The sequence below is a fragment of the Polypterus senegalus genome, chromosome 15, assembly GCF_016835505.1.
Source record: "Polypterus senegalus isolate Bchr_013 chromosome 15, ASM1683550v1, whole genome shotgun sequence".
NCBI classification, from domain to species: Eukaryota; Metazoa; Chordata; class Cladistia; order Polypteriformes; family Polypteridae; genus Polypterus; species Polypterus senegalus.
In genome coordinates this window covers 18,811,321-18,832,059 of record NC_053168.1, presented here as the reverse complement: position 1 = coordinate 18,832,059, position 20,739 = coordinate 18,811,321, and the positions used below count along the sequence as shown (strand labels likewise).

Below are 20,739 nucleotides of genomic sequence, written 5' to 3'. Positions count from 1 at the left end.
ATTTCTAACTGTTTTTTTGTGGAAAAAAATAAAAATAGAATTGTAAGGACACTGTTTTCCATAATACAGGTATTTAACAACAAAATAAAAAAACAAGCAAAAAGTTATTCCACAATGAAAAAAGAGACTTAGAAAGTCAATGGTTTAACTGTTGAGCTACCATTAATAATTTAAAGTATCCCCTTCAATTAACAATAAGCTTAACTTTCACAGCTGAGGCTTATTCTAGTATAAGCTTCAAATACGATAATCTTTATTATAAAGATTTTCAATTGAATTTGTCCGTTCATTTTTTGAGCTTATTTTTTCCATTACAGGCTCACTAGGAGCTGCAGTTCTTACCAGTATCAGCAAGTGTAAAATAGAAACCAACCCTGAACTAGACACCAGTCCACTGCAGGCCATAATGCCAAACAATCCAACATTGTAGTGATGCTGGTATATTTTGCTGTTAGACTAGTGATGCATTTTCTTGAAATTCTTGATAAGTCTGGATTATGCTTAATTCAAAAAAATCAAATAGTCGTTAAAAGCTAAGACTTTTTAGATAATGTTAGACAAAGGGCATATGAGCTATATGTAGGGCTCATGGACAGCTGTCTTTACCCTCAACCACAGCTCATCTCTAAAAAGGTTAGAAGCTGGGGCCCTCGCTTTACAAGGAAGTTAATGCACTGCTACCAAGGGAGTAGTCGTACAAAAGCCACAAGTAAGCAGAAGCTGGGAGTCAACTGATAAAGGCAGACACGAGAGAGAAAGATGTAAAGAGTCAGTGAACTGCGGCAAGCAAGATATAACAGCTTTGCTGCAAGAACTGGCCACCTGAAAATAGAGAGGAAAAATGACATGATCTGTTTAGATGGACTGATGCTGCTAACATTTAAGTGATACTGGAACTTGGGTCACGTCATGTACTTTGTTACACCTACTTGTGTCTACTTTGATATGAAATATATGTTAATGGATAAATAAATGCTCTGATGTGTGGTCTTTTGCTCTAGCCATCGGGTTAGGGGATTTGCAGCGAGACATTCCCTAAGAGGAGTAGGCTCATTTGGCCATGGGTGACTGGGTGCAGTTTCATAGTCCCAAAAGTAGGATGTATTACTGCTGTGAAGTCAAGTGATGCCCTACAACAGAGAAGGAATCTAGTAGTAGGAAGATGTGGATCACAGCAGCAGTTTCAGGACTGAATGATGTCAGACCATGAGACCTGGGAGGCACACTACAGGTGCAAGCGACAGACTGTAACACTGTACTCCACAGAGGAAGAGAGTAGGGCAACGGTTGTGTTACAGTAGCCAATAAGTAGTACAGGTGTGAGGCATCACTAAAAAACAACCTTGTTGCACAGAAAGGGGGATCCACACTTTCCACAACAAAACCTAAATGTACCTTATTAGGAAGTTGGAGGAAACCTGAATATCCAGACAAAAATTAACACAGACACAGGAAAAACATGCAAACATCACAGTGTCTGCACAGGATTACAAGCAGCAGTACTAACAACTAGCTTTCAGTTTAATAATTCTATTCAAAAATATTTTATGTAAACAAATATACCTACCAAACTGCTGCAAGGAATAGACTGCATCCTGCATGTGGATCCAGAAGCGAAGCTTTCCAAGGGATATTTTATCATAGATTATGGTAAGAGGTAACTCAGATGTAGAGCTATTCACTATCTACAAAGAAAAAAAAAAATTTATTACTAAATAAAACAAAAGAAATATTACACTGTCACAACATTTACAACTGTGTTCTGGTGTAAATACATTTAATTTTACAATATGAACATTTAACATATGCCAATTACAGTTAACCAAAAGTATGACAAGTTAAATAATGAAGCAGATAACTGCAATACGACTGAAGAGTTATAGGTCATAGGTCACAGAGTCTCCACAAAGGACAATTGTAAGAAAATTATTAAAAAGTAAAATGCAAGAGACAGCTAGATATGCCTGATAGCCTGGGGTACTTCCTTTACAATATACTGCGGTAGAAAAACAAATGAAAATATCGAGGCAGAACTCTTATTTTATCTTTTATCTGTGGAGTTTGCACATTCTCCTCATGTCTGCTTGAGTTTTCTTTTGGTTTTCTCAGTTAACGTAAATTCCAAAAACAAGTAAAGTTATCTGGTTACTCTACATTGGCCTAGTGTGAGTATGGGAGTGTAAGTGACTGGCTGCTCATCCAGGGATGGCGCCAGCCTAGCGACCAATGGTGTTGGGATATCCACCGACTCTCTATGACCCTATGGCATTAAAAACTGAAGCCAGGAAGAACTTCTTTATGCAAAGAGTTTTGTGACTCAGGAACAAACTACTGAGACATGTAGCTGAAGGATCTGGATGAGATGCTAGGACAGCTTAGCTATTAGCTAAACAAACAACCCTGAAGGACTGAATGGTCTTCACTCATTTGTCAATTTTTTTTATGTTCTTATGACCCTGAACTGAATGAAAGGGCTAGAAAATGAATGTAGGAATGTTAGTAAACACTAAATTAACTAATATGAAACACAATCTTACATATTTTACATGAAAAGTAATAATGATGCTTTCAGGTAGTGCTTCCAAAGCTTTCTTTACAATTATTGTATGATGACAGATGAGGTTTAATGTTGGCGCTCACAAGGCATTCATACAGTGTTAATGTCATGTATCATACTGTATAGCCAAAGGCCAGTATATCATTATAAATGGTGTTAACTTCCTGAAACTCTATTATCTAAATGTAACTGTATTCAGATACAAAAAATAATCTAGGCTCTTGTTTATTTTAGACTATAAGAATGCACAGATAAGTGTTAGATCCAAGCAGACACTGTACCATAATAACCACTAGATGGCAGAGTGGGCAAGGTTTATAAATATTACCGATCATTTTGAACAAGCTGAGTATTTTATTAATAACATTCACTCTTTCATATTCTGAGCGCACTTTTATCCATTACTGAATTAAGGGAGTCAGACTCGACCCAAATAGCATCAAATATAAGGCAGCAACCCACAATAATTAAGATACCAGGCCATCACAGGGCATAATCACACAAATATCCACATCAACCCAGACTGGATCGATTTGGAGATGCCAAGTAATCCATTATGTGCTTATTTATGACTAGCAGAATACCCGCGCTTCGCAGCGGAGAAGTAGTGTTTTAAAGAAGGTACGAAAAAGAAAAGGAAAAATTTTAAAAATAACGTAACATGATTGTTAATGTAATTGTTTTGTCATTGATATGAGTGTTGTTCTCATATCTATCTATCTATCTATCATATAGTGCCTTTCATATCTATCTATCTATCTATATATATATATATATATATATATATATATATATATATATATATATATATATATATATATATATCAAAATACCCGTGCTTGGCAGCGGAGAAGTAGTGTGTTAAAGAAGGAAAGAGAAAGAAAAGGAAACATTTTGAAAATAACGTAACATGATTGTCAATGTAATTGTTTTGTCACTGTTATGAGTGTCGCTGTGATATATATATATATATAGCAAAATACCAGCCAAGCAGCGATGTCATGTGTTAAAGAAGTTATGAAAAAGAAAAGGAAACATTTTAAAAATAATGTAACATGATTGTCAAAGTAATTGTTTTGTGTATTTGGTTGCAGCGTCACAAAGTTGTTTTCGGTAGCTGCATCAGAAAATGTACCACGACGTCTGACACGCCTCCTTTTTACTGTTTTCTCACAGCTTGGATTGCTGCTGTCATATATATATATACACACACACATACACACACACACATACACACATACATACATATATATATAATATGCATATATATATATACACATACATATCTTCATATCTACATATCTATATACATATCTACACACACAAATTATATATATGTGTGTATGTATGTATGTATGTATGTATATATATATATATATATATATATATATAATCTAGATAGGGGTGTGTGTATATATATATATATATATATATATATATATATACACATACATACATATATATACACATACATATACTTGTGTGTATGTTTGTATGTGTCTATATGTGTGTGTATAGCTTTGGTCACTGAGTGCAAGGGAAAAATAATAAAATATAGTCTATAAGTTATTAAACAGTAAAACATTAACGTTTTAAGAAGTACAGGTACATTGAGCACTACTGGAGTGGTTTGGGTAAACTACATTTTAAAGACTGTGTAACACAACAGGTAAGTAACTAACAGCAGCTAAAATGTATATGGATCATCTCTCGGTAGTAGATCCCTTTTGAAAGGCGCTACACGACGGCTGTGGTATAGAAATTACATTTTCTATGTGAACGTTCAAATTTGTGCCTCTGGTAATGTGCCTTACCGGCAATTAAAGAAAATTATTTTGTGTCCTCTGCGTGTTAAGAGAAAGGCTTTGGTTTGGGATAAAAGGAAAAAGGTGTAAAGAAAGGAAAGTTGCCTTTTCTTTTATATAGTATAGAGATGTGTTAAGCTGGCGTTATGATCGCCTTTTGGGGACAGTCGCGGTGGGTCTTGTGTAGACTGGTGAGGCGTCCCGCCATTAATCGGCTGTGATGGCACTGTGAGTCCTCCACTCGTATGCGTGTGTTCATAATCCGAGCTGAGGACCTGATAATCGATATCGTGCAAAAGAAAGTGTGAATCGCCTTAATATTATTTTGCCGTGGTGTAGAAAAGGGGTCCCGTGTTTGCACTTGTCTGGGCTATAGCTCAGGGGGCGGATGAAAAAAATTAAAAGTGCTCACTTTGACTTAAGGCAGAAGCGCAGTCAGCGTCTCAAAGGCCGGCACAGCTATGCACGCAGCGCTGGCTGCTCGACTTTTGCTGGGCAGGAGACCCAGTTTTGCAGACCGTTCATGATATCAAAAGTCTCAGCGCTCTTTGGAGGTAATTCATATATTATATATATAGCAAAATACCCGCACCGCGCAGCGGAGAAGTAGTGTGTTAAAGAAGTAATGAAAAAGAAAAGGAAACATTTTAATAATAACGTAACATGATTGACATTGTCATGAGTGTTGCTATCATATATATTCCTGCCTAAATAAGTCACCTCGCGCTCTTACTTTTTACCGTTCATTTAATCATGGCTAGTGGCGGAAAAATTATAAAATGGAAGGAGGATGGCTTTACCAAAACAATTATTGATGGCGAATCGATTATTCATAAAGCTTAAATTGGTGATCTGTTTTTCTGTGTTAACCTCATATTTTTTCATACTTCTTCTCTTCTCAAAGGGTAAAATGAATCGGGATGCGCTGATCAATGTAATCGGTGTACCAGGAAATCATGCATTGACAAAAGCTCCCCTTTGCTTGTAATGCAAAGTGTGATTAAATGCATTATTTTTCAACGCGTTATGGAGCACATGCATCGAAGCTTCTCAGCTGTGCTTGTGCTAAGAAAAGGAAAGATTTTAAAAATAGCGTAACACGATTGTCAATGTGACCTTTTGTAAGTAGTGCCTGGAGGATTCAGTGTGTTGAAACTCTAGAGACAGCGTGTGTATTAACTTGTGGATTTTTCTGTGAGTATTTGGTGGCAGTGTGAAGTTGCTTGGATGACGGCGTTAGCGCTGAGCTCAGCTCAGAGCGAAATGAGGTGGGAGGGGAGATGATGACGTGACTCCCCCACCCGCCTTAACTGTCAATCCCCACAAACACAGTCTCGGAATTTGCATAAGCACACCCCTTCACCTACAATTTTAACTTAGTTACAAAGTGATCAAAACTCTCGTTTATATCCTGCGTCCTATCATTAAACTTGTATCCCGCATTACCTGTGGGCATGTGAAACGCCAGCGGTAGCCTGTCTATGAACTTAATTTAAAGTTTAGGTTTACACCTTGCTTTCTTTCCGAGGTAGCAGCACTCATGAATATGGTAGTATATGCCACTCGCTCGCTTCTTATTGTTTCGCTGCCTTCTCAATTATATAATGCATGTTTTCTTAAGCGCTTTTTGGAGGTCTTCCTGGTTTTCTACGTACTGCGTTGACAGTCAGTTCACGTGATTACGTGGGAGGCGTGATGTCACACGAAACTCCGCCCCCCACGTCTTTGCAGCTCTACTCCATTACAGTTAATGGAGAAAAGTACCTTCCAGTTATGACCATTAGGCGTAGAATTTCGAAATGAAACCTGTCCAACTTTTGTAAGTAAGCTGTAAGGAATGAGCCTGCCAAATTTCAGCCTTCTACCTACACGGGAAGTTGGAGAATTAGTGATGAGTGAGTGAGTGAGTGAGTGAGTGAGTGAGTGAGTGAGGGCTTTGCCTTTTATTAGTATAGATGTCAACTGAAATCAAAGTATTCAGAAAACTTCCAAACAAACATAAGAAAAATATTTCAACTACCCAAAGATAATGCCTGAGTAGGGATTTGAATGAAGAATCTACAACTGAAAGGGCTGCGCAGCTAAAAACTGCACCATCATAATTTATTTTATTAATACAATAATGTGATATTGTTAGTATTTTATAGTATTTATTTTATTTGGGAAAGTGGGGTTGTAGACATAAAAGACAGGCATTTATATACTGTATTACTCACAAGGAAGCAGAGGTTGTCTTGCATGTACTGTTGGATATAAATTAAGGGACGTCAAGGGACATTGTGCTCAGACTATACAATGCACTAGTGAAACCAAATCTGGATTACTCTGTTTAACTGTAAACATTAAAAGCATCCAATGCTACAGGTACATAACAATTCCTGAAGATTGTGTGGATCTTCCACTAACAGTTCAAAAGTTATGACTTATTGAACTTTGTCATGCAGTTCTGGTCACTATGGTACAAGAAAGACAAAGCAGCAGAGGAGACTAACCCAGTGCATCCCGGTTGAATTGGGACAGACTTGGCAGAATTAAACCTGAGGAGGCTGCATTGAGACCTAATTCAGGTATTTAAAATCCTCAAAAGATTTGATAAAGTCAAGTTCCGGCCTCACTGGGCCACATGTTTTGGGTGTGCACCAAATGAACATGATTCTGGACCAAAATCTTTAAATGCCTTTCAAACAGCCTTGGTGTCACAACCCCCCTCCTAATCCACTAACAGCTGTGTTTGGTGGGCTCACAGAGGGGCTTAAAGTGGAGAAGGACAAGCAATCTGTAATGGCTTTTACTACACTATTATTGGCACGCAGACCTATCTTGCTCAACTGGAAGAATCCTAACTCTCCTATTCTAAGTCAGTGGATAACTGATGTTATATACTATTTGAAACTGGAAAAAAACAAATTCGCACTTAGAGGATCTGTACAAAACTCTTTCAAAACCTGGCAGGATCTAATCATTAACATTTTAGAATAAGAATTTAAATTGAGGAAGCAGGTTACCTCCCCACTTTTACTCCATTTAACTTTATTCATTTATTAATTTATCTATTTACTTATACTCTGCTGGCCTACCTCTCTTTCTCATGAGTGGGGGATGATTTATTTCTATTTTTCTTTTGTAAAACTTGAGTTATTTTTATGGAGTGTTATTTGATTTTAATACAATCAAAAAAAAAAGAGTTGATAAAGTAGATCAACCAGAATTCAGGCAACTGCATGATAAATCCCGTACCTGAGGACATCAGCAAAAATTAAGGGGAAGTGTATTTAAGACTGAGGTCAGGAAACACTTGTTTACACAAGGAGTTGTGGGACCAAGACATGGAGTTGGAACAGAAACCTTGACAATCTTTAAGAAGAATCTGGATGTGACACTGGGACAGCTTAGCTATTAGCAAAACAAACTGGCTTGATGGACTAAATGGCCTCCTCTTGTTTGTCATATTTCTTATGTCAATGAAATGACAGTCCACAATTGAGCACACTCATACACACACACCCACATTTACACTCACTGGTGTCCAGGTCAGAGTTACAAGTAACACTAAAAGGAACATTTTGTGGAGGTGTCAGATGACAAATGGAAACCCAATCAAAAACTCCACATTGAGAGTAAACAGGACCAGTTTTAGATCAGATACTTGGAAATGTGAGTCACAAGTGTTAAACTTTTAGCCACCTCAGACAGTGATCCCATCTTCATTATTACTTTTTATTCAAGTAGTAATTAAGAGTGTTGCATATATGCAAGTATGCAACAGGAACATACCACTAAATCCTTCACTCGGTTGCTCAGCAGATCCACAAATAATATAGGAAGGTACTGTACAGTTTTTCCATACTGATATCTACATGAAAAAAAAATACAAAAATGCAAAATATAATTTTTGGAAAATAATTTCATTTAAGGAAAAATATACATTCCCTAATTTTGCTTTACAAAACAAAAAAAAAGGGTTGTTTGATAACCTACAGTTTCATGTAGCGATGAACATCAGCAGGAACCGCTTCTCTGTCGAAACTAAAATGATCTGCCATAATATTCAGAGTAAGCCGTGATCTCCAATGAGTAATTGGTCTGTCTGGAACATCAGTAATTGTCTTTTGTGACTCAGACATCTATTTAGAAAGTAAGGAATTGCAAATAAATTACAACTATTATCACCTTCATTTAATGTTACGTATATTTAATTGAACAGGACTGCTTACTTGTGTGGTTTCCTCTCCAGAAATGAGATTGATCTCTTGAGGCTTGGGTACCATGTAGGTTGTCAGCTGGGTCACAATATGTACCTGTTTACTGTCTTTCCAAGGAAGCACCCCAGCATGATGGACAAACACATATGTGAATAATGTCCCATTATTTCTTGTCTTCTTAGGTAAAGAGACATTAATGTTCCTTATGAAAAAAATGACAAAGAAAGATTAAATGTAAGTATCTTAAATTTTAAAAACATTGCAGAGGTAGTTGGAATGATACATTGGAAAATGAAAGAAAAAAAAAAAAAACAAATACAAATGAATCTGTGAAACTGAAAAATGTTCCAGGAAAAATATGCACCTTATTTTATTATCTACTAAACTGTGACAGACACCAGAAACCAACCGACAAGACATTTCCCTCTCAGCTTAAAGGTTTGCAGTACAATAAACAATGCATTGAATTCATAGCTTGACAACTTTAAATGTAAGGAGCTTTTTAAGTGACTACCATGGGATGCTCCATCACTATAAAATGTGTTAACATAATGGTGCATATTTTAAAAAATGGATGTACTCATTTTATTAGCACCCAAAATGTGGAGAAAAAAAGTGTTGTCATTTCTACATGGTGTGACCGAAATGAATGCAAATACCCTTAAAATAAAAGTCTGAAATGTGCATTTTTATCACGTCTGAACTGTTTAAGTTGTAATTTTAAACTGTGCAGCAGAGATGGAAATTAAGGAAAAATGTGTCTTTGTCCCAAACATTATGGATTGCACTGTATGCCTATTAAAATCTGTAAATTAAACTAGTCGGCCGGTAAATTTATATATACTAATGCTCATGACACTGTACGGCACATTATATTGTATAGGAAAGCGCTGCTTAAGGACAATCAAAAGCTTCCTTTGTGCACAGACGCAGTCAGAGGTGAGTGGGCTAGGGTTTCAAAAGGTGTGCCAAAAATCTGTGAACAGCAATGTCTCTGCATTTCACTGTCTAAAAGTTTACAGTTTGTTAAGCAGCAACAAGCAAATGGTGCATTTGTTCTTATTATTTATTTGTATGCGCACATTTGAGAAATAATAAACATTATGAGTAACTGAGAAATAAACATTACGAGAAAATGAAAAATAACAGATCCATGTACAAAGCAGTAAAAATTCAAAGACACAGAGTAAGCTTCTGTATTTTACTTTCTATAAAAGCTGCACAAAGCTCAGAGTCCACTACCTAAATACTGCGAACCTTCACTCTTCCCTAAGCAAATGATGGCTGTGATAGGGTGGGCAGGTTATAATGGGACTGAACTATTTTTTAATTCTTACAAAACAGCTTACCTTATAAAGCACAGGAACAAACTTCCAGAATAACATTAAGTCAGATGTGGTCTTTTGTCCTGGACATTTCATGACGGGTAAACATGACAGGTACTTCTTACTTGCGGTTATACTGATGTTTTGTATGCTTCACCCAGAAGTTATACAATTTTGTTCATACATAAGCAGACCAAAGAAATTTTCAGAAATTGAACAAGGTCTTGAAACCATCAGGACAAAGTCCTTGACCAAGTCCAAGGGTAAAATACAACATTTGTGGCACACTTATTATATTTAGTTATGAACTATACTTATGTATGTTTGTGTGGTCTTAGGGCCACGTCCCTTTAAATATCACACATATGATTTTCTAACTTTACCCAAGGATATCTTAGGTTTACCTTTTAGATAATGTGAGCTTTACTCAGATAATGTAAGGTTTATCCAATTCCAGGCTTTTCACGTAACATATGTAAACTTTAAGCACTTAAGTTAAAAGCTTATTTTTTTTAGTTCAGTTCCTTTATTCACCATACCACATGTGGTTCAATTTGCGGTTCAAAAATTAGAAATTTTACTTCATCTTCAACTGTGATATTACTTTTGGAGGGGCTATGACCACAAATCAAACATTTTGTAGGGGTGAGGGGCATAGAAAATGTTGGAAACCACTGCAGCAGACAGATAAGATTCATTTTAACAACCTTATGAATGTGTTCACTTGTGGAGCAACTGTCTTTTAAATCATTTGAAAGTTACAAGATCTCACTGTGATCTCAAATCAAAATGATGCCCCAGACTGAAAGCATAAATGGTGAATTATTATTTTGTTACTAAAAACTTGCTTACCTCTCAAACTTTGAATATATGTCTAAGTCGTCTACATTCAAAATAAGATTGAGGTTTGGATTCCCATCACTTGAAGACTTTAATGAGGTATAAATGCTCAGCTAAAAAGAAAAAAAAAGGATAATGTTTAGTGGCACTGCTTCATCTGTTACTTTTTTAATTCCTGTAATTTATAGGGAAACAGTTAACTATTGCATAGCGTCAAAGTAAAATATTCTCTCTCACATTCTCTTTCAATCCATTTCTAATGCATAATTAATATTGAAAGCATTTAAAAGCATTCTGCATTCATTTTATCATGAGGTCAACAGCCATGCCAACGTAAGACATTCCAGTGTCCTGTTATAGAATGTATATTATCTACTATACATGTGTGGGCCAAGGAATTGTTAAACAAAAAAACACAAAGCATCAAGTAAAACAAATGAATAGGTGCATCTTCAATTCAGAACCTAACGATTTCCCATCTATTAGTTATATTCACTTTATCAGCCTTGTTAACGATATTAAGCAGCTCTCGCCTCTAACCCTGTTTACTACGCCCCTCTTTAAAGTATGGACAGGTTACCCATATGGATTGCCTCTCTTCTCTTAAGAGAATCAGGTAGTTTGTGTTGTGCTCTTCACGTTATCATTCTAGGGTAGTATCATGGAACAAAAGTCAGAACTGCCTTTTCTACAAAAATAAAAAAGCTAACCTATTGCCAAGGTGGACACGAACATATTCACACAATGCTGTTGTTGTGTTTCACAAGGAAGCAAAACTAAAATGCAATTTTACATAAATGTTAAAACACCCATGTCTCCTAGGGTGGTATGAAAATCCCAAACCACAGAGAACCCACTTCCTTGTTTAACATGTCTTACTAAAAATACAACTCTGGCAGGGTAGTGGGGGCAGGGGGAATTTACTGGTAAATGCTTACTTTTACTTGGCGTTCCTATTCACATCCTAGCATTCTTTACATCAAGTGGCTGCCAAAGATCACTCTCACCTTGCAATGCATGTCTTGAGATCAGTGTGAAAATTTGTAAATAATCACACACTGCTATTTATATACAGTGACACATCCAGCATGGTGAAACTGTCTTGGCAAAATCTGTTATAAAAAAAAATCCTAGAAGGAGACGAGACGTGATTTACTCCAAGAGACACTTGTACGTCCCATGAGAAAGAGATTTAACCATGCCCGGGTCCGGAAATAAAGGACAAAGAGTAGATGACAAAATAGAACGTTGTAAAGAATTCAAAAATGTTGGCGCGGTACACATGCAGAGCAGGTTAGAGATAATGGAAGTACGAAAATTCAAAAGTCACAAAAAAGGAATAGTAAAGAACGCATTAGCGCAAACAAATGGAAATTATTACTCGGTGAAATAACGGAACAGCGAAAATAGATCAAATATATTGTTCGGATAATAACAATCTCTTTAAATTGTATATCCAGTAAACCAAACCTGGGGGTGGATGAGTAAAGTGAGCGGGGTGGGGGGGTCTAGTCTCTCTAAAGAACAAGACATGTAATAGTTCAGAAGTTTAAAAAAATGGCTAAGGATCTGAAGACTCTTGTGTTGTCAACTGTCAATGTTCATGAGACAATCCAGAAGAAGAAAAACAAGGAGGTTTCACACATGGGAGTAAACCTAGGTTAACCTGGACAATCTTCAAGATCACTGGCAAATGTTTAGTGGACAGATGACATCATTAATGTATCATTAATGGCAGTATTTGTGATTGCTAAAAGCTAAATACTACATTCCAACCATAAAACATGACCAGCACTTGCACAATACAGTAGAGGCTGTATACAATTATTACATGAACAATAAATCTAGTATTGAACCTACTTCTTTCCAGCTCAAGTTATTATCATCTCTTTTTTTTCCTTCCATGGTTACAGGGGGCCTTCAACTGAAAGCTTTTGAAACTTGAAAAGAGGAGCAGATCTCTAGAAATAAACCTACCAATTTTGACAAAGAAGGAGAGTGGACTCACCTTGGAAGTGTCTCTGTCATGTTTTGTTACATTTTACAATTTAAAATGTAAGCAAAATAAGATTTTATTATGATTTATTTGAATAATAATACAATGTTCAGCCTACAAAAGCTACTTATGTCACTGGGAGAGGGAGGTTGTATTTATAAGAGATGGTTTTATAGGAATAGTCCACACAAAAATGATAATATATATTTTTTTATTTTACTTACTTCCCTGTGATGGACTGGCGCCTGGTCAAGAGTTTGTTCCAGCCTTGATCCCTATGCTAGCTGAGATAGGCTCAAAACCCAAACACCCCAAAGACAACCCTGTTCAGGACTAGAAAATGACTGACTGTTACTTGCCCCTTATGGTTTGTAGTGATGGCCTAGAAAATTTTACAGGGAGAGCAGAGATATTACTGTTAGAATGGGAGCCTATGACTGTGGCGAGGTGCACCACAAGACAGCAACAGGATTTTTTACTTTTTTTAAAAAACAAAAGGTGTGCCCTGACTCAGTTTAAATTAATTTTACTAAATTTATGTGTCTGCTTAATTTATGAATTGGCACAATGTCCATCCTCGGTTAATATGAACTACTAGGTAACTAGGGGGTCAACTGTCCACCTGACTGTTGGGCACATCCTGGCACGGTCACCCCAGACATTGATGACCAATGCTGGACAACAGCAAATGATATCAAAAACATCCATTAAAAAAATGTCACTTTACCCATGTTGCATACTCCACATGTAAAGTCATCCAGTCGTATGAGATGTACAAGATCCAGTCTGGATGAGATACTGCGGCAGCTTAACTATCAGCTAAACAAACAGGCCTGAATGATCTCCTCTCGTTTGTCACATTTCTAATGTTCCAAGTGTTATAGCTGGATTTCTTGGTGTGTGGCTCAAAGTAGGGGATGTTGGCCAAGGGACCTAAATATAACTCAAGTGTGTGACTTAATGAGTCGAGGACATAATATGTAGTGGGGCTTGTTACAAATGTCAGACAATGACCAGGTGAAGGACTTGGCCCCACAACTCCGGATCTGTGAGATAGCAATGTTAGGCACTACACCATCATACCACTTGTAGCAGGAGTATTCAAATTAATTATAGTATTGTTTGATTAATTAGATTCTCAGCAGCTATTATTATAGGCATTTTACCAATTTATGCTTAAATTCGAAAGGATGTGGAAATATGTCTTCCAGTACTGTACAAAGCAGAATTAATGCCTGACTGAAATCTTAAATTGAATAAAAACCAGCAAGCTCTGTAAACCAACAAATTAGACTTTGAAACTTTCAACATACCTGGTTGCTCGAACTTGAGTCACACAATTATTTAACGCGCTTACAAAGCAAGCAGGTAATTAATCACACTATTCACACCAGTAGCGACAGATACATGCATTCTGGTAAGAATGAGGTTAAGAAAAGTTTCATAATTCAAATTGGAACACAGGCCTCTAAACGTGCAAACACATACCCAAAGCAATTTCACTCACTTGAAATAAATTTATATTGACTGATACGTTGCTGTAAATAAATAAATATATTTCAGCCATTCAGGGAGTAATTGACTTCCATTTTAGACAAGTTATACTTAAAATTAATATAATTAGGCCACATTTTCATCAATGATTCTTGACATAAAATTATAACATAAATAAGAAATTAAAGATTTAATTCAGAACCCAAAATGACCAAATAACATTTTAGCTTAAACAATACAATCTATGTTTCTCCTAATTTACTTGTGATGGTTGCCATGCTTGACAAGGAAACTGGTGGCATATGACATAGTGTCAGAGGTGGCTGGGGTGGCGACCCGGCTGGGACGCCCAGGAGGACCGGAGGAGGGCTTGCGCCTTCCCCAGACCATCTGGGGGCGACCGCCCTAGTTCCTTTCGGGGCCACAGGTACAGAGCTTTGAAGCTCCACCCTGTAGGGGCCCGTGGTCACAGCCAGGGGTCGCCCCCATGACTTTGGAGCCCTGGTGTGGCGGAAGAAGAGCAGGGACACCCGGAGTGCTTCTGGGGATGCAGCTGGCACTTCCGCCACACAGGGGCGTGTCGGAGGGTGATTGCCGGAACCCACCTGGAGCACATCCGGGTGATAATAAAAGGGGCCGCCTCCCTTCATTCGAGGCAAGAGTCGGGTGGAAGAGGACGGAGCTTGGAGAGAGGAGTGGAGGCGGCCAGAAAGGCATTGTGTTGGCTAGGACTGAAGGGGGTGATTGGTGCTGCGGCACTAGGTTGTGCACTTTACCACTTGTTAAATAGTCGTGTAAATAAACGTGTGTGGCGAACCAACATGTCTGCCTGTCTGTGTCCGGGCTGTACCCCACAACAGATACATCCATCCATCCATTTCCTAACCACGGGGGTCTGCTGGAGCCAATCCCAGCCAACACAGGGCACAAGGCAGGAACCCACCGCAGGACACACACAAACACACCCACACACCAAGCACACACTAGGGCCAATTTAGAATCGCCAATCCACCTAACCTGCATGTCTTTGGATTGTGGGAGGAAACCCACGCAGACACGGGGAGAACATGCAAACTCCACGCAGGGAGGACCCGGGAAGCGAACCCGGGTCTCCTAACTGCGAGGCAGCAGCGCTACCACTGCGCCACCGTGCCGCCCCACAATAGATACAGTCAAAGTAAAAAGTATGTGAACCCCTATGAATTATCTATAATTTATGTCCAATTCCCATATAAAACATGGTCATATCTTCATGTCATGTCACAATAATAGTCACAACTAGCCAACCCGCGGCATACCATACGCCGCATAATCAGACCAGTTTTTTTAATGATTTTTAAGCACAGGGAGAAAATTAACATTTGAAAAATCGGTAATGTAAGAAATCAGCAAGAAAAGCAACATTGTAACAATGCATGGAACAAACCAACACACAATCATCCGTGACTGAAAACTGTCGGACCGCCATCGCGCCCTCTCGTTCAGTAAGCACTGCCTGCTCATGTGCCCACCTCCAACTCGTCACTTGAGTCGTTGTAGTCTTTGCACTGTCCAGATGCACCTGTGACTCATGTAGACTTTTCATTGCTCTGTGCAGTTTTGGCTGCTTTTCTATAGATAATCCACCAAGACACCCGACCACAGTAGTAGCGAGGTGGGAGGGGGGGTGTGTACAAAGTGCAGGGACGTAATGGCTCACCCACGCCTCTCTGCGCCGGGTAGACACACGCTCAATCTCATGCATAATTATTTATTGAATGCTAAACACTTCTGGAAAGACATGACGCATGTTTGTCGCGGATGCGAATCGCTGTATGTAGCGTGTAAAACAGTTTGCTATGTTGCACACGGTTGTGCGTCGTAACCGAAAACTCGGTTTTTAAAGACTGCTTACTTCATTGTGTTTTAACCTCAGTTGTAAAGGATTGTTTTAAGGATCCCATGGGATACCCCTCGCAAACCGTTTTACACGCTGCATATGGCGATTCACCTCCGCGAGAAACATGCCTCTATGAACAGTCAGCGTGGGTCGGAGGTGCATGTGACCTCTACGACAGACGAATATAAATGACGTCGGTTTTTCTGTGTCATCACGTCCGAGTTGGTGGGCGTGGCTCTGCGAGTTGTCGTGCGCCATGGGCGTCTTACTTGTCGGCAGCTTAGTGAATCCACACCCCTTCCGGCGTGCTTTCCATGGGTGTCTTGCCTTAGTGAATTATATATATAGATAATGAGCAAACACAGTCTCCTATAACTAAAGATACACAGATTTCAGAGAATCTTTCACCATATTGAATAAATCATTCAAACTGTGAAACTGAAGGTTGGAAAAAGTAAGTGAACCCTAAGCTAATGACTTTTTAAAAAGCTCATTGCAGTCAGAAGTTAGCATACGTGGAGTCCATTTAATGAAACGAGTTCAGAGGTATGGCATAGAATGACTTTGACTGATAAAAAACACAATAAAGTTTGAGCTTTTGACAAGAAGCATATCCAGATGGGAATCATGTCTCGCACAAAAGAGCTGTCTGAAGAGCTATGATCGAGAATTGCTAATATACATAAGGCTGGAAAGGGTTACAAAGTCATCTCAAAGATTTTAGATATTCATCAGTTTACTGTCTATAAATGGAGACAATTTGGTATTGTGGCTACTCTGCCTAGAAGTGGGCACCCTGCCAAGATGACCCCAAAAGCACAACACAAAGTCAGCAATGAAGAAGAAGAAGTCATTAGAACTGGCTAACATCTCTGTTCATGAGTCAACTATACACAAAACATTGAACAAGAAAGGAGTCCATGACAGGACACCAAGAAGGAAGCCACTGCTATCAAAAAAGAACATTACTGAACACCTGAAGTTTGCGAAAGAGCACTTGGACACTCCACAACTGTACTGGGAAAATGTGTGGAGTGATGAAACCAAAACTGAGCGATTTGGGAGGCACAAGCAGAACTTCATTTGGCATAAAACGGTCACTGTATATCAACATCAAATCATCATCCCTACAGTAAAGTATGGTGGAGGGAAATCACAATTTGGGCTTGCTTTGCTGCATCAGGGCCTGGACAGCTTGCCATCATTGACGGGCAAATTAATTCACAAGTTTATCAACAAATTCTTCAGGATTATGTGAGGGTGTCTGTCCATCAACTTAAGCTCAGAAGAGGCTGGGTGATGAAACAGGACAATGACCCCAAACATCTCAGCATATCCACAGTACATTGGCTTCAGAAGAACAAACTCTGCCTTTTGGAGTCGCCCAGTCAGAGCCCAGACCTCAATCCTATTGAGATGTTGTGGAATGACTTGAAGAGAGCCATACACAGAAGACAACCAAAGAATGTGGAAGAGTTTAGGCAGTTCTGCAGGGAAGAATGGGCTCAAATTCCCCCCGCATGATGTGCAGGTCTGATCTGCAGTTACAGAAAGTGCCTGGTCATTGCTGTCAAAGGAGGGTCAACCAGTTACTAAATCCCAAGGTTCACTTACTTTTTCCACTACCACTGTGAACGTTGAATGCGTTTGTAAAATAAAGACATGAAACAGTAGAATTTCTTGTGCGTCATTGGCTTAAGCTCATTGTGTATATCAGTACCTGTGACTTAAGATGAAGATCAGATCATTTTTTATGACCAATTCATGCAGTAAACCAGATAATTCTAAAGGGTTCACATACTTTTTTACTTTGACTGTAAATACTGGTAGTACCAATGCATGACACTATGGTAAAACAAGAAGGGGTGTTACATCCAGTATGGACCCGGGTGGGTAACAGGCACCGTCACCAGCATAACACAAGAGAGTGAGGTGAGGTCTAGGAGGAAGCAAACTGTATTCCACCAGGACATTAGGAATCTTAAGGGTAGGGTAGGGTGAGCAAAAGGATGAACCATCTGCTGACAGAAACAGGGAAATGTATGGACCTAGAAGAAGTAATCAGGGGCCACCACATCAAGTGTCAGCACACAGGTCTAGAGTTGGCCTTTTAAATAAAAGTGGGCTAAGCATTTAAGACATATACTACTGGTCAAAGTTTTACAACATCTCAGTTTTTTTTTTTTTCTCTTTCTCAGTTTCTACTGTGAAGAGAAGACTTTGTCCAGTCTGCAGTAATCATCCTTTTCCAGGCCCTTTTTTGTCCTTTAAGGATTGTCTTTCTTCCTGCCATTCACCCTGTCAGACCCTCAACACTCCTTCTCACAGCAGAAACTGACACTTGCTTTTGTCGACCTGCACGGTTAAGCTGTGCTTGAAGCGCCAGTCACACAAGCTGGTGACCCCCAGAAACTTGTCTTCACAGAGTTTCTTCTAGTTTCTACTTGTCTTTGGATTGTGTAGGACATCATTAGACTCACTGACACTTTGATTTTATTTTTTTGCAATTTCTTGAAAGGCCTAGACTTCTAATGGTAATAATGTGTTGTCTCATTTCATTTAATTTCCATTTTCTTGGTATTATCACTAGAATTTACAACTTTCTGCCATGTCATATTTTCCAAGTAGTACTTCAGAGGGTGAAGTAAATCAGTCTGTTACAACTCTGCTTTCAGATAGACAAGAGGGTTTGTGAGTAATCAACAGAGGTTGGGATGCCTGTGCAAATTGTTTGCTCCAAGTTGCAAAGCTTCATTTATTATAATTACTACAGAATATCTGTAGGTTGTACCTTATCTGTTGTTCCCTGAAGAAGGCACCCTGTCCAGGAAATTGTTCCAGCCATACCAGTGTTGCTTGCTGAGACTGGCTTCAGCTGCCCCACGACTAAGCGGGCTGGGAAGGAGGACAGATGATCTGTTCATCATAAATAAAATACAACATCCACAAATTTTCCAACCAGCTAATTTATTTCATTATCGTAGGGACCTACAAGGTGAGAACCAACCCAGGATGGGCAAAGGTGAATCACACAATTCCTTATTAAATTGCTTAACACTGTAAACTCTAAGGGTGAATGTTTATATTGGCAAATTAAAGGTGAAGTAACAGAATAATATGGTTGATTAAAACCAGAATCTAACTACATCAATATTGGCCACCAATTCACAAGATGACTAGCAAAAAAAAAAAAGCACAGCCAGAGGGGGTCCAAGTTCCAACCTGGGATGTGCTGGCATTAGAAAAATTAGAAAAATCTGGACAAGAACAGGCCATTCAGGACAACAAAGCTCACCAATCCTTTCCACTTCATTCTTCTAAAATAACATCAAGTCGAGTTTTGAAAGTTCCTAAAGTCCTACTATCTACCACACTAATTGGTCACTTACTCCATGTGTCTGTGATTCTCTGAGTGACGAAAAACATCTTAATGTCTGTGCAAAATTTACCCTTCACAAGTTTCCAACCGTGTCCCTGTGTTCTTGTTGTACTCACAGTTTCGATCCACTGCACTAATTCTCTTCATAATTTAAACACTCCAATTATGTCTCCTCTTTATTTTATATATTGCTTAAACTGAAAAGGTTAAACTCATTTTGATTTTTCCTCACAATTCATCCCCTGTAGTCCTGGAATCAGCCTAGTTGCACTTCTCTAAACTTTCTAACACTGCATCATTGGAGATAACTGGCAGAAGTCTCAGTTCTTTTCAGTGAGAGGTCCAAAGTGCTGTTTCTCATTTGTATTTACTTCTTTTAAGCCGTCGAATACGGTGCTTGACTAAGTTACAAGCATTACAACAAAAACGAGTGATTGATATCGTTATGTGATCCCATTGATGCATCAACGAATAATCAATTGAGTGCTGTACAATGCAATGCCTTAAACCGTATACGGTCCTACTAAAATTAATTCCCATTAAAAATCCCATCGATTGAAAAGAAATAACATTAGCAAACCTGAAGTCGAGGGTTCTTCGTCATGTACGACGTAATGCAGTTCTCGCCGCTCCCGTCTTCACACGGTTTTGTGTATACTATTCCGTACATCACCCAGCAAGTGTGCAAAACGTACACAATAAACACCCCAATTATAAGGGTGGTAAAAGAGGTCTTTTGAAACATGCTTTTTGATTGCGGGTACCATACACACATTTGCTCCTGCCGGGTCCAAACCGCCTCCTCTTTGGCTGCAGCACTTCGTCCAAGCTGCAGTATTAAATGTGACAGTAACCACCGCGATTTGCAATCACCACAATCCTATCGGCCAACATGTCCGATTTTTGTGATTATTTTTTATGCAGAGGATGCATTTATCGTTCGGTCGAAAGGGCCAAGGTGCACACAACAACCGAAATTTCCAATTAAAACAGGAAACTGCTTCGATAATCCTTAACATGTACGGTAACTTCGCTGAGCTGTCACACAAACGAAGTCCCACTTCCTGGTGGATGTGACGCACACGCGTCGTACGCGCGCCCTCGGCAGTGCATCATGGGATTTGTAGTGCTTAACCGGTACTTTTTCTTTGCCCCATCAAGCATTCTCTCCAGAAGGAAATCTCGAGGGAGTGGAGTGGGCTTGGTTCCAGGGGTCATTTAATCGTCCTAACCAACAAATATCATGTCACGTCCCCCAAACC

The 20,739-nt window shown here is 38.8% G+C and overlaps 1 protein-coding gene across 1 annotated transcript in view; it reads right to left on the bottom strand.

The window, feature by feature from the left end:
- Positions 1-20,529, bottom strand: part of clptm1l (CLPTM1 like) — a 36,227-nt gene extending 15,698 nt beyond the window's left edge. Inside the window, exons 1-6 of the mRNA XM_039736541.1 lie at positions 20,058-20,529; positions 10,742-10,842; positions 8,577-8,766; positions 8,341-8,486; positions 8,137-8,215; positions 1,568-1,685 (exon numbers count right to left, since the gene is read on the bottom strand). Of these exons, the coding sequence (XP_039592475.1) occupies positions 1,568-1,685; positions 8,137-8,215; positions 8,341-8,486; positions 8,577-8,766; positions 10,742-10,842; positions 20,058-20,252 (829 nt within the window). The 5' untranslated portion in view covers positions 20,253-20,529. The remainder of the gene's footprint in view (positions 1-1,567; positions 1,686-8,136; positions 8,216-8,340; positions 8,487-8,576; positions 8,767-10,741; positions 10,843-20,057) is intronic.
- Positions 20,530-20,739: the final 210 nt, after the last annotated feature.